The 14,977-nt window shown below is 29.2% G+C and overlaps 2 protein-coding genes across 2 annotated transcripts; one reads left to right on the top strand and one right to left on the bottom strand.

The window, feature by feature from the left end:
• Positions 1-684: 684 nt before the first annotated feature.
• On the bottom strand, positions 685-1,738 carry LOC107841936 (kinesin-related protein 4-like). The gene is made up of 2 exons (XM_016685786.2): positions 1,655-1,738; positions 685-1,311 (listed from the first exon to the last, which is right to left on the bottom strand). The coding sequence occupies exon 2, from the start codon at positions 1,301-1,303 to the stop codon at positions 767-769; it is 537 nt and encodes a 178-aa protein (XP_016541272.2). The 5' UTR covers positions 1,304-1,311; positions 1,655-1,738; the 3' UTR covers positions 685-766.
• A 6,472-nt stretch (positions 1,739-8,210) lies between these two features.
• On the top strand, positions 8,211-8,759 carry LOC107841253. Its single transcript, XM_016685223.2, has one exon. The coding sequence runs from the start codon at positions 8,211-8,213 to the stop codon at positions 8,757-8,759; it is 549 nt and encodes a 182-aa protein (XP_016540709.2).
• The last annotated feature ends 6,218 nt before the right edge of the window (positions 8,760-14,977 follow it).

Below are 14,977 nucleotides of genomic sequence, written 5' to 3'. Positions count from 1 at the left end.
TGATTTGTTTGTTTGCTTGGTTTGTGTGGTTTTTTTGGTTTATGCATTGTCGAATTAGCCGATATATTTCATGAAGTGACCGTGGTCAAATCACGGGATCGAGGGGTGCCTAACACCTTTCCTTCGATCAACAAAATTTCTTAACCGAAATCTCTGTTCGCAAATCAGTTTTAAAGAGTCAACAATCGTTTTTGAAAAAATATTGCCAAAGGTGACTTGGCACACCAGATTTATGTCAAGTGGTGACTCTAAGTTTAAATATAAATAATCCTTTTCGAAACAAACTTTATCTTTTGTCACTTAATAATAAAAACCCTTTCAAATTTTAAAATCTATATCCTTTTTTGTTAAAAAAGGGGTGTGACAGTAATATTATTATACACTATTATATTATTATTTTTGCTAACAATTTAATAATATTATTATTGGTGTTTTACCACTGTTCCCCAACATTGTGATTCTTTTAACATAAAGTAAAATCATCACCTGTAAACTTTGTACTTTCAACATTTTTATAGTTGAAACTTGTCCCTAAGAAACAAGTTTTCTTCTTCTAGGAAATTGAATTTCAAGTTCCGACAATATATATTCAGTAAAAACATGAATTTTATAAATCAACACAAAATAACATTCAATAATTTAAGTTCAATAAAAGTGCAATTACATATCTAATCGATGACTTAGTTCAATAAAAATGCTCCCTTTAGAGAAGATAATTGTCAGCAAAACTCCTACAGGCATAATAATAACAAAATACGCGACCACATCAATTATCCATATTTACACCCGAAGACCCACCGACTAGTTCGCTCTCAATACGCATTTGGCAAAGAGCGTTTTCATGATTCTCCAATTTATTCTGCGATTTGGAGAATTTAGTTAGCACTTCATTAACCCGCCTCTCCAACAACTCTTCCTTCGCCTGAAGCATCTGCTTTAGGTCCCTAATTTCCCTTTCTTTCACTTCTAATTCAATTCTGTGTTTCGCTTCTAACTTGTCAATTTTCCTTAGCAATTGATTAACCTGATCCTCCGCCAATCTGTCCTTCATCAAACAAACCAAATCTTTATGGTTTTTCCACCGGATGTCTAGTTCCTGAAGCATCTTCTTTCGCTGGTCAATTTCCCTTTCCTTGGCTTTTAATTCAACTCTGTGAGTCCCTTCTAACTTGTCAACTTTCCTCAACAACAAATCATTTTCGCGCTCCAATGAGATTATTTTCTCAGTCATATCAAACTCCTTGTTCAGATCAATCTCCCTGTTCTCGTCCAGATCAAACTCCCTGTTCTGGTGATAAGCCATATTTTAACCTGAAAATGGTTGGACAATACTCAACTTAATCTTGTTACTCAAGAAAACGGATGTAACTAAGTTCAACTACAAAGAAATGAAACTCAAAAATGAAAAATTATACCAATGATGAGAAGTACTATAATGCAAGTTTTTGACTTGTCATGAGACAGTACAACGACCATGATCAGATCGCAATACTAATTGAATTATACCAATCATATTAGCCAACCTCGATGACTCAAACATTATAGCTGCGCAGGTTTTGATTATCTTTTTTTCGACTACTACAATTCCAGTTTGCATTTATAAAAATTCAAAAGAAGAAAAGAAAATGAAATGTAAAAGAAGCAAGAAATTAACCTTTGTATTTGGTGACCCTTGACGATGTATGTTGAACTTGAGTTGGTAGTTATATTTATGCGGTGATGAATAATAATAATGAATGAAAGAAAATATGATTTAATTTTGTATTTATAGTGAAAAGAAGATACGTTGTGTCTATTGGAACTGTCGCCTTTTCTTTTGTTAAAAATACCAATGAATTGCCATAAAACAGGTTTTAATTTATTTATTTATTTATTTATTTATTCAATTTTTTTTAAAAGAAAGAGAAAAGAATGTTAGAGACTAACTCATAATTTTAAAAGTGGTGTCCATGGTTTAGTTAAAAATAGATTCAAATCAAAACTCAATCAAACCAGTTAAATGTTTATTTGATGTTGGTTTGGTTTAGATTTAAATTTTAAAAAATACATAATGTTTGGTTTGGTTGTTTTCGTGACAAAGCATCGAAATTAACTAATTATACGCATATGGCATTTTGAGGTTTAAAAAAAAAAAAAAAGGAAAACATTTTAAAATATATTTAGTAAAATAAAATAATATTATCAAAATAAATAAATTTAATTTACACCCAACCAAAAAGAATCTCAAATTTTGTAAAAAAAAAATCAGAAAAGAATTTATGTTCTATATCTATAATCTATATCTATATCTATAATTTATATGTATATCTATAATCTATATCTATATCTAAAATCTATAATCTATATCTATAATCTATAATATATTAAAAGTGTAAACACCCTTACATGTGATTTGAACTTTTTGCCCTACATTAAAACACTTCGCAATAGACAAAATATTATTTTTACTTTTTTTAATTATTATTTAATCTATTTATAATATTGACTCCTAAAATATATGGTAAGACTTTTTTCTAAACTAGGAGTTCTAAAATATATGGCAAGAGATAGTTTTTATTTTGTAATTGGTCTAGGTTTAGCTATTGAATTCACACATCTCTAATCTCTGATCTCTATTTCTAATCTATAATCTATATCTATAATAAAAGTGTGAAAACCCTTACAAAAGTGATTTAAAAGTTTTGCCCTTCATTAAAAGGCTCCACAATAGACAAAACTGTCATTTACCATATTACTAAATTATTTAATTAGTATTTTGTAATATTTTAGGTGCCCCATAAAATTTGGTTATTAATCTTTCCTTATTTAAAAATAATTAAAAATACTATTAATTTTCAAGGTTATTAATCTTTCCTTGTTTGGACATAATTAAAATATTATTAATTTTTAATTATTAATTTATATTTGAGGAACTAATAATAAACTAATCTTTTACGTAAAAAGACGTAACCAAATGTGAACTTTGATACTAACAAAATACTATTTTAGTAATTATTTATTGACCGAATTTGTGAGTCTCTTTTTAACAATAATTTAACAACAAATAGGTAATGCATAATGATGTTGTCATAAGTGTATCATTAAATATTTACTTCTAATTATGTACGCTCTTTGATTAAAGATATATACAATATTGATTTTGATTAATTGAAGAAAGTAAAAAGTTTGTCCATGTATGATCATTAGCTATAGCAAGGTAAAGAAGTGATGTTGAACAAGATCGAAAGATAATAATATATTCTTACAGAGTGTTTTTTTAATTTGTGTTTTCTTAATTTTTTGACTTTTTTTATCTCTTTCTGTTATATTTTATATTACAAATATTAATCTCAACCATAAATTGGATCATAAAGTACTAATAATATTTATGTTTTAATTTGATATGTCGTATATGTACAACAAATGCTCCTTTGTAACTTAATTTTTCTCTCCATCTTTTTCTTTGATGAGTAAAACTTTTTAATTCGTTAAATTTTTTATTTTATATATAATTTTATTGATTAAGATAAAACACTTATAGTGTCAAATTATATCTTTAAAATAGATACAACATTTATTTTAACTCAATTGCTTTTTTTTAAAATTTTATTTCCTTATATATAATCATATTTATCAACACGAGACACACGTGCAAAGCACATACACTTGACTAGTATATTAAAAGTGTGAAGAGCCTTAAAAATATTGTTTGAACTTTTTATTCTTCATTAAAAATATTCATTTTAGACAAAATCGTCTTTTTATTTATTTTCTCAAATTATTATACAATTATATTTATAATATTTAAAACAAAAAAGTCCTAAATTGGCAAAAAAAAAAAAAAAAAAAAAAAGGAATCCTAATTAGACGGAAAACTTTTCACTTGATTTATTTTGTATTAGGACTTTTAAAATAAAAAGATGCGATGAAAATATCAGAATAAGATTTGTTTTTCTTTTACCAAATTCATGCTGCAAAAGAAAAAAATCGACCCTTGAATTAATAGTTTTTGGGAATTTGTATAGGTATATATATAATCATATAGTTCAACTTTTAGCACTAACTGCAAATACGGAATTAGTTTTATAAAGAAACTTAACAAGTCCTTCTAACGTGACTTTTGAGTGTGAAATGCTTGGCTTATAAATATCTATATGCTCTATTTTTGTTGGGTTTAGGAATGTTGGTGGCACTGATATCTTTATAATTATTTTTTCGACGAGCTTTGAAGGTGCGGTTTATAATAATTTTATTAATTTCAAGTGTATATGATAGATGAATGTTCGGTCAAAGGTGAAAGCTTCTAGAAAAGATACATGATCGCACTAAGTTAACAACAAAAGGTAAGACCTTAGAAAAGTTATTTGAACTTTTTGTCAATGATCTTTCAACCTTTTTCCTCTAATTAAATATCTTAAAAATAAATTAGGGTTGACATTAACAACTTGTGAATTTTTTTCTGCATTAGCATGGTGATTATGATCCGCCACTAAGATGATCACAACAAGCAAATAAATTAATAGTGTAGTTTTGTTAATCTTTTTCAACATCCTTTAAAGTTCTTGTAGCTTGCAGTGATATGATTAAAAAAAATTAAAGAAAAAGGGATGAAAGAGAGGCAATTATTAAGTGTTGAAACATAAAAAAGAGAGGACGTTTGTTAAAAAAATTTCTTATAGTGGTAGTATTAGTTGATGGAAAAGTCTTAATTTCGTTTTCACTTTAAGTTATATAAATCAAGTTGTTATGGCAGGTAACTTTGTTTTGTTATGTCTTAGTTTCGTTTTGAGTTTAAGTCATATACATCAAATCATTCTTGTAGCAGGCAACTTTCTCTTACTTTCAAGATTTCAAATTTCATATTTAATGACTATTTGTCTCTAAATATTTTTGGATGATCTGATAATATAAAAAAATTTACTACACTAATAATTCATATTTTTGTGTTTGGAGGGTAGGGCTGAGCTTGGTATGGTAAGGGAGCTTCATCTATATTCTCTTCGCCGAAAAATTTACACTATTTTTGGAGTGTATGATTAAAATTATTTTATATATATGAAGTAGATATTAAATACTCTTGACTTCTTATGTGGTTACTTTTTCATATTTTAAGCCCTTTAATAAAAATCTTGGTTCCACCATCGATAAAGGTCGAAGGGGTGGGACCGAAGTGATATCCGATGCGGATGACTTGTGTCTGAAGTTTAGCTTTGAGGATAGCGGATTTGGCTGCTTTTCTGATAAATTTCTCTATAGTTTCCTACTTTAATTTAATAGTCAAAATACATTGGAGGACATAATAAATGTTCATAAGATGGGCTAAGTTATCAAATACCCACTTTTCAAACTTATTGTGTCATTTAGACACAAGTTGGGATGGACATGGTATGGTATATACCGAATACCATACCGAAGCCGAAATTTTTTATATTGCGGTATGGATGTTAAGGTATTTGGTATGGTATTTGGTAGGAGTTTTAAATTATTTTGATATTTGATACGGTATTTGATATTTATGCAATAAATACCGAAATATCGTATACCGAACCGAAGTTTTTTAATAATATATAAAACCTATATATATTATATTTAAGATTATTAAATATATTTATATATCATCCATTAGTCAGTTGAACATAAAAGTAATTTTTATTCAAAAATAAATTTTTTGGGAAGCTTATTATTTAGGAGTACTATGCTTAAGTTTAGGTAATGTTGTTTAGAGTTTGCATCTTGGACTATTCAATCATGATTGAAATGTTCTTTTTGTATAATTGATTAACAAAGATAGTTGTTAGTATGATATGATTGAGACGTTTTTAAAGTTTAAAATTGTAGTTTTTCATATGTAAGTCGAAATCAAATAAAGTACGATTACCGAATTACCATACCGTAAAATACCAAAATCAAATTTAAAAATACCGAACCATACCGAACCAATTTGGTATGGTAATGGTATTGTTCTTTTGGATATCGAAAATCAAAATTACCGTACCAAAGTTTAAAATACTGTACCGTACCATGCCCACCCCTAGACATAAGTCTTGAAAATTTTGTCAAATACCCACTTTATTCCATGTCATCATCCTTTTTTTTCAAGTAAATAAATTCACTCATTAGTTTCTAATAATACACGTTAACCCACTCCTTTATCCACAATTATATACAAAAATCTTCGGTTTCCAAAAAATAAAATCTTCAAAAGCTTAAAATAGAAGCTTCTATTTTCATTCAAAAATATCCGATTCAGGCACGATTCCGACATTATTTTTTGGCGATCAGCTCAAATCAGTCCATAAACATCATAATTATGTCCATTGCATCCATTGTTATTCCATTTATTTGCTATCTTCTAAAACACATTGTCCACCATTGTTAAAAAACTTTCAAACCACTCACATTACTCTAAACCTCTTTGGAAAGTACATTACAATAGCTCAGGCGACTCCAACTTCATTTCTCTATTTCATAAACCCAACGATCGTTGATTAGAAGCAATATTTACAATTTCAAGATTTTGTATGGATATATTCCCAATCATCAGCTATCATCTACCAGTCATCAATCGTGCATATACCCAACATATACCATCAGCATAATCTACGATCGACTAAAGCTTAATTCTAGAATGTCTATTTCAGAATTTATTTTGGTTTCTAGTAATTTCATGGGAGAATGGGAGGAGACTCCCAAATGTTGGAAATGAAAATCTTTTACTAAGGTAACATTGCCCATTACGGTTTGCCGCAACGGTTCATATGATGACTTGGTTGCAAGCGTAATGGAGAGAGAGAATCTAGATTACGCGTTGAGCGACATGGTGATTAGTTATCTAATGCAATCGAGTGAAAAGGTGCATCCTACGATCATAAATAATGATAGATGCGAGTCGTTGTACCTGATGGATGTTGGTGCTGATGGCTTTAGGCCTATTTTAAGGATAAATGTAGTTGAGAGGCCCTTTGAAGAATCATTAAATTTATTACCATCCCCACCTCGACACCCGATAGTCGTCGGTGATTTGAATGATTATGAGAACGATGATGATCATCCAATGAATATGGAAGATGATTCTATGGATATGGAATACAATTCATCGGACTCGCAAAATGTGGAAGAAGATTGTGGATGGGATCACAACCAAGTCATTTCTTCGCCGATGGAACTAATTTCTATTGTGATCAAACATTCGCCAATAAGAAAGAGCTAAAAATGCTACTAAACGAAGCATCGGTGAGGCAGTCTTTTGATTATAATACGGAGAAAAGTTGCACCAAATTGTTGAAGATAAAATGTGTATCTCGTGGTTGTGGTAGGTTGTTACGGGCAAAGAAATACGAATCCTCGAATAGATTTTGCATATACAAGTATGTTAGATTCCACACGTGCGGTGTTGAACACGCCATGAACAGGCATAAGAAAATCGCATTCGAGATCATTGAATACTATGCTTAAATTATTTTCATGATGGTAAGAGTCCAAGCAAAAGAGAAATTCAAAGGATTGTGTTTAGGGAGATGCATTGCAACGCAAGCTATTGTATGTGTTAGAAATAAAGTGTAATTGCAAAGAACATCATGTGCGAGACACCGGAGAACAAATATTCTTGTTTGCGGTCTTTTTTCCCACATGGTGGAGTTATTGAATTTCGGTTCTTCTTACTTTATTATGGTTGGCAAGATGGATGGATCGTTTGTGTACTACTTTTTAAGCATTCGGAGCTTGCATACGGGGATTTGCCAACATGAGAAAGGTAATTATCGTTGATGAAACACATTTGTATGACAAGTAAGGGGGTGTGGTACTGAGTGTCGTTGCACAGGACACCGAAAATCGTATATTTCCAATTGTCGTTTGTGTTGTGGATAAAGAGAACAATGTTTCTTGGACCTTCTTCTTTGAGAAGTTGAAGTCTATAGTAGAAGATTAATCAGATCTATGTATCATCTCCGATAGCAACATTAGCATTGTCAATGCCTTCTCCTATGTTTACAATCATGTGCATCATGGACTTTGCATAAGGAACCTCGCTAAAATCTTCGTGTAAATCAACACTATGGAGAGCACCTTTATTTATTCTACACTGCGGCAAAGGCTTATTCTTTTAATGAATTTATCGAGTATTTTATAAAATTGAAGAATAAATGCTCCGAGGCACACATGTCCTTGAAAATATACTTAGTTTGTAAAAGTGGAGTAGAGCACACATCCCGGGCAATTGATACGATGTGATGACCACAAACATCGCTAAATTGCTCAACTCGGAGTTGACAGATGAACGGATGTATCCCGTGTCGTACATATTCAATTCAATTGCTAGAAAATATGGTGAAAATTTCAGGAAGCGGCATGCATTTGTCGACAATTCAAATAACAAATTTGTGTCTTGTGCGGAAAATATCCTAAGGGATAATAAGAGTGTGAGCGATTCCTTGTATGTGACTAATGCATACGGAGATCTCAACCAATTCACCATGTTCGATAATGGTGTTACTGTTAAGGTCAAGCTCTTGGAGAGGAGTTGTTCTTGTAGGAAATATGTCTTGGTGAAACTGTCGTGCGAACATGCGATGGCCACTTTGAGAGCAAAGTACGGTGATGGCGAAGGTTATGGTAACTCCATATATGAGTACTTTTCGTCTATTTATAAAGTTGAAACTTACCTCCTTGAATACTCCAAAGCTATTAACGTTGTTCCTCTAGAGTCCAAATGGACTGTGCCACAGGAATTGCAAGACACAAAGATTGTTCCACCCCCTACGATCCCAAACTCAAAATGAAGAAAGTCAAACGTGTTAAGGGCGTCGGTGAAACATTCAATTCCAAAAGAGGAAATAAATGTTCAATATGCAAGAAATTCGGGCACAAAAGAACCACATATAGCATGGTCAATAAATGTTAGATAGGCTTTTTTTCTTCATTTGTAAAACCACTGTTTTGGGGATAATTGTGCATTTCTGTAGAATTTAACATTCAGCTGTAAACGAATATATGCGTTGTCTATGATAAATAACATCAATCTATGATATATATTTTACACGGTCTATTAAATAATTGTTAATGAATATATAATGCCTCATCAAACAAGTTATGTGGATCTTTTTACCGTCATATCTCTCTAATCGATGCATTGAACCATTATTTTTTGTTCTCAATTAATTAAAAATTGCAAATACGTCTATTCATATCAAAAAATATTGGTATATGCAAGCTAAACCTTTTCTATTCCCACACGCGTCGACTGATCATTGGCTAAAAATATGAAACAATACTTTTTATGAGTCTATAAGTACACCATTCACTTCTACCTAAACCAAAGAGATCAAAACCCTCTTCTTCTTAATCAAAAAACAACCATGCCTCCTGAAATGATATCCATACGTCTTATCAGACGAGTTCCCCCATGACACTACGATCTCCTACTCTTGAGAAACGATTTTGACCGTATTTTCCATGGTCTGGGTGAAGACCGCGTCTACTTGAAGCTTGAACTACGTCGAATTTCTCATTTGTTGAGGACAATTCTGAAAAGTCTAGGAATGGAAGGCACCGACTACATCACCTCCCCCCACCACCATCTCCCTAAATTTAGTTAAAATTTTTATTTTAGTTTATGTTTATAAGTTTTTGGTTTTATTCATTGCAGAAGAAGTTTTCTTGGTAGGATTTTTATTAGAAGAAAGATTTTTTTTGTTTTTTTTGCTTGTTCTGGTGATGAAAATGTATTTATGCAATGAATAAATATTAATATAAATATTTCAGTTTGCAAATTTTATTGCCCTTTTTTCGTGATTGTTGCTTTTTGTGTTGGTTATTCTTCTGTATCAATGGTGGGGTTTTGTACAGCTAACTTTTAAAATTTCTATTGCTTGCTCGATGAATACAACTGCAGATTGTCTTGATTAAATTCACAAAGAGTAAAAATTATTTGAAAATAAATACAGATCACATGTATAGTCTATCATAGACAAGCAAATCGATCTACGGTACACCAGCTAATGAATCAATGGACACCATCAGTAGCTTGTAGTTTGAAAGAAAATAATTAAATTAAAAAAAAAAATCTAAACACATAATCACATGATTAGAGAGTGATGAAAGAAAATAATTAAATTAAAAAAAATTAAATGCATAATCACTTGAACTGTTGAATTGTTGGTTAAACAAACAATCTTGAACTATTGGTGACACTTAATAGACTGTCATCGATGTTGACTAATTTCAATCCCATGTAAAAAATATACTTGTTCTTTGAAGATTTATTCATTCATTTGGTCTACCGTAGACTTACATTGTAGGTTGTGCAACGGTTGGTCTCTTGATTATTCATAGATCACATAGATCTGTGTACACGGTTATAGACTCTCACTTGGATGTTGTTTAAAAATGAATAATTAAATAAGTAAATAAATAAATTAATTTCTATACATATGAAGGAGTTTAAACAAGTCACATAATCATATTAGAGCTTATATAAATTAGGGGTGGTTAATTAAGGAGTGTGTGAATGAGTAGTGGTTGAACAAATAATATCCTAAGAGTAATGTTTGTCAAAACGCAAATATGTTTTGAGGATGTTAATTGTTCAACCACTACCCATTTCACATACTCTTTTGATTTGGGAATGGTGATTGAAGTAATTTCAGTCCATGACCATTTGTTTGACATGGCCATTACAGAAACAAAAGTAGTTATACTCTACTTTCCCTTTCTCTCTCAATTACAATTGACGTGTGACAAATGTACATTCAAAAATCATAGATCAATTGTCAACTCTTGACATAATTATCTATTCTTTTTCAACTCGTAATTATTATTATCATTTAAAAATACATTAACCACCCTACATGTTAGTAGTATATTTCTTGTACTTTTCCTTAAAATTTGCTCCTAAATCTTAGATACACAGACATCTGTGATTTCTACACTCAAATAACAAAACGAATAGAAATAAAATTTTAAAAGGTAAATTCAGAAATTAAAAACAATATATTGTTATCAAAAATAAAATAAAAATAATGTGATAATGTTATGTAATTTTTTATTTTTTTTGCTTTATCAAACTAAAAACAAATGGTTCATATTAGAGCTATTGGACATGGAGTTGCAGTTGACTCATATTAATTTCAAAAATAGCCAGTCGGGACTATATCAATATGATATATAGATTGTATTAGTATGGTTTAAGGAGTGTATTAATATGGTACAAGAACTGTATCAATATGGTATAAGAATTGCATCAATATGGTATAAGAATTGTATCAATAAGGTACATATACTATAAAGTGTATATTGAAAATGTATAATAGTTGTATAATTTACATATGTATGATGCGTATAAAAACTGCATCATTGTTGTATAAAATATATATGTATAAGATGTGTATAAAAACTATATAGTTATTGTATAAAATATATATCTAAATAATTATTGCAGCTAAAGGTTATATAAAATATATATAGAACTATATAACTGTTGTATAGAATATAGATTTTTATATATGATATGTATAGAAATTCTATCATTATTGTATAGATTATGTATATGTATAAGATATGTATAGAAATTGTATCATTAATGTATAAACAGGGGCGGACCCACGTGTAATTTTGGGGTGCTCCGGCACCCACTTAACTCGACGTAGATTAGGTATAATTATCTAAGAAATACAGAATAAATGGTATAATTTATTAAAAAACACCCAAAGAACAAACATATGGTTGGATGCAGTGGCTTGAGGATGTGACTCTCATGTCCAGCTTTTTGGGTTTGAATCCCTACAGTTACATACTATTTTTTATAAAAATTTTGAGTACCCACAACCTTGAATTCTTGGGTCCGCCACTGTGTATAAAGTATGTAAATGTGTCATTATTGTATGAAATGTGTTATTTTTAAATAACAGACAAAAATATACTCTGTTTATATTTAATTGATCGAAAAAATGGACGTGAAGAATTATAATTTACTGACCTTTTCCTTTTCTAAGTATGAAGCACTGACAGAAAAATAAAAAATAGAATAATAATATTTTTATAAAAAAATAAATAAAACAATGAAAAAACAAAAAAGTGCAGGCGAGAAAATAAAAGGCAAACAGAGAATAAGAGTCAGCTAATCAACAATGGCTAATATATGGAAATAAAATTCCTTAAGCCACTCGGTGGAATTTGTTTAGATTGAATGGCCATTCCTGTCCTTTTCCTAAAGAAAAATTAAGTACCTCACCTAAATAGAATATGAAATGGGCTGTTTAATTAGCCCATCATTAATCAAGCGAGTATGTACGAAGTAGCACTGTTTATTCTTGGGCCTTTTGAACTAATTTATGTTTTATCGGGCTAATATGCTTATGACTGTAAAGATTGGTATTTTGGGAGATTAGTATTTATGTTATTTATACTACTTATAATGGTTACAATAAATATCAATATTTTTGTAAAATTTCAGTTTATAGTAAGAGTAACATTATTTTGCTCATTAACGAGACAAACTCTTATTTTACTCCCACCACTTTACCTTTTTTAATTTTCACTCCACTATTTTACTTCCCCCAATATAACCGTTTCTTCTACCCTTTTTTCATCTTATTTTTTTATTTTAATTTCTTTTTTTTTCTTTCTACTTTATTTTCTTTCTTCTTTTTTTTCTTTTTCGTTTTTTTTTTATCTTTTTCATTTTCTTTGTTTTTTCCTTTCTCATATTTGAAAATAATTATCTTCATTATCTTCAAAATTTCGAAACAAAACATCATTATTTTTTTTCTCTCTTTCACTCTCTTATATCTCTAACTTTTTTTTCTTGTTAGTTTTTTTAATCTTATTTTTTATCATTTTATTTTTTTATTTTAATTTTTTTCTTTTTTATTTTTTCCTTTCTACTTTATCTTCTCTCTTTTCTTTCTTTTTCATTTTTTTCTTTGTTTTTTTTCCTTTCTCATATCTCTTTTTCTTTTCCTATTTTCGTTCTCTTCTTCTTTTTTCTATTTTTTTTATTTTTTTCTTTTATTTTTCCACTTCTATTTCTCTTTCTTCTTTTGTTTTTATATTTTACTTCTTTTTTTTCGTTTTTTACTTTTTCTATTTTTGTTTTCTTTTTTCTTTTTACTCTTCTATCTCTAGTTTTTATTTTGAAAAGACAAATATATATATCACATGCACATATTCAAATAATATACAAATTATATAACCATACAAATCTGAATATGTATTTACAATACAAAACATACATATATATCTGCATATATATTTACAGAAATACATATTTCACTCATATGTATATATATCAACATATAGGACACAAAATACAAATAAATACATATGTTATCATCTAGAGACTAGGATGACATAGAACAGTTCAAAGACAAATTCAACACCGTACAAAAATGTAAATAGATATGCATTTATATATACAAAATACAAATACATGCACATGCCCCCAAAAAATTTATAATACATTTATGACATAATACATCTGACTAATTGCGCTTGAACTACACCTTTTTTCTTATTCATGTAGACACCACAAATATTCTTATGACAAAAAATCGTGTACTGCTCCTTTGATAACATCGCCTTAATATGTTTTTCAATATCATTGACTGTGTAACATTCTATATGTGGGCAAGGGTGGCTCAACCCTTTGGAAAAAAAGACGGCCGCCTAAGGCCCCCAAAATTTGAAGGCCCATTTCCTTTTTTAGTAATAATAAATTATAAATTTTAAAAAATATATTAAATACTATTTATAGAAAAATAATATTTTTATATATAAAAGAATTTAGATGGATTTTGATATATCTAGTCCAGAAAACTATGTGTCAATAAATTAGTACATTGACTCTATTATTAATTAAAAAAAATTATTAGAAGAAATCGATTATATAATTTTAAAAATAGACTCTATAAAAATAATTTTTTTTGTCTTAAAAACGTAAGGCCTCCGTTCGATTTTGGCCTTAGGCCGCGGATTCTCTTGAGCCGCCCCTGTATGTGGGGCAAACCTTGGAAGTACTCTTACCATAAATATATGATCACGCAATACCTATAGAACAAAGTATGACATAAGTCTATGTTACATGTATTTTTCACAAAAATATAATACAAAATACATAATATGCATATGTTTTCTTTTATATAATATATATTACATTACAAAAAAATACATATAACTCTGCATATGTATTTACAGAATACATGTCTGATTCATATGTATATTACTATACAAAAAATACAAATATGATTCTGATATGTATTTACGAAATACATATCATATTCATATTAAATAGTAACAAACATGACTATATTATATATCTTCATATGTATTTGCGAAATACAAAAGTGACTCATATAAAACAAGAATATACATATAGATCATATATATATTCTGTAAATACATATGCAAAGCTATATGTATTTTGTACGGTGTTGAATTTATCTTTGAACTGTTCTATGTCATTTTAGAAGGTAACATATGTACTTATTTGTATTTTTTACTGTTTAAAATATGTATCATGTATCTTTTGATTACCTATAAGTATATGTATTTAGTTATCCTTTTTGTATATACAAATGCACATTCATATGTATTTTTGTACAGTGTTCGTTTGTTTTTGAATTTTCTATGTCATTTTAGAGGGTAACATATATACTTATTTGTATTTTTTACTGTTTAAAATATTTTAATCGGTTCTAAGTTGGGGGTCTATCGGAAATAGTCTGTCTACTTCAGCTGAGGTAGTGGTATAATTTGCGTACACTCTACCCTCCCCAGACCCCACGATGTGGGAATACACTGAGTATGTTGTTGTTGTTGTTGTTGTACTGTTTAAAATATGTATCAACTCTCTTTTGATTACCTATATGTATAGGTATATAATTGTCCTTTTTGTTATAAAGATTTTGTGTCTTATATGTGTATATATACATATGAGTCAGATATGTATTTCTGTAAATATATATATATATATATATATATATATATATATATATATATATAT

Source organism: Capsicum annuum, chromosome 9 (assembly GCF_002878395.1).
Source record: "Capsicum annuum cultivar UCD-10X-F1 chromosome 9, UCD10Xv1.1, whole genome shotgun sequence".
Classification (NCBI taxonomy): Eukaryota; Viridiplantae; Streptophyta; class Magnoliopsida; order Solanales; family Solanaceae; genus Capsicum; species Capsicum annuum.
The sequence above is the reverse complement of the archived record's forward strand: the minus strand, read 5'-3'. Positions and strand labels throughout refer to the sequence as shown.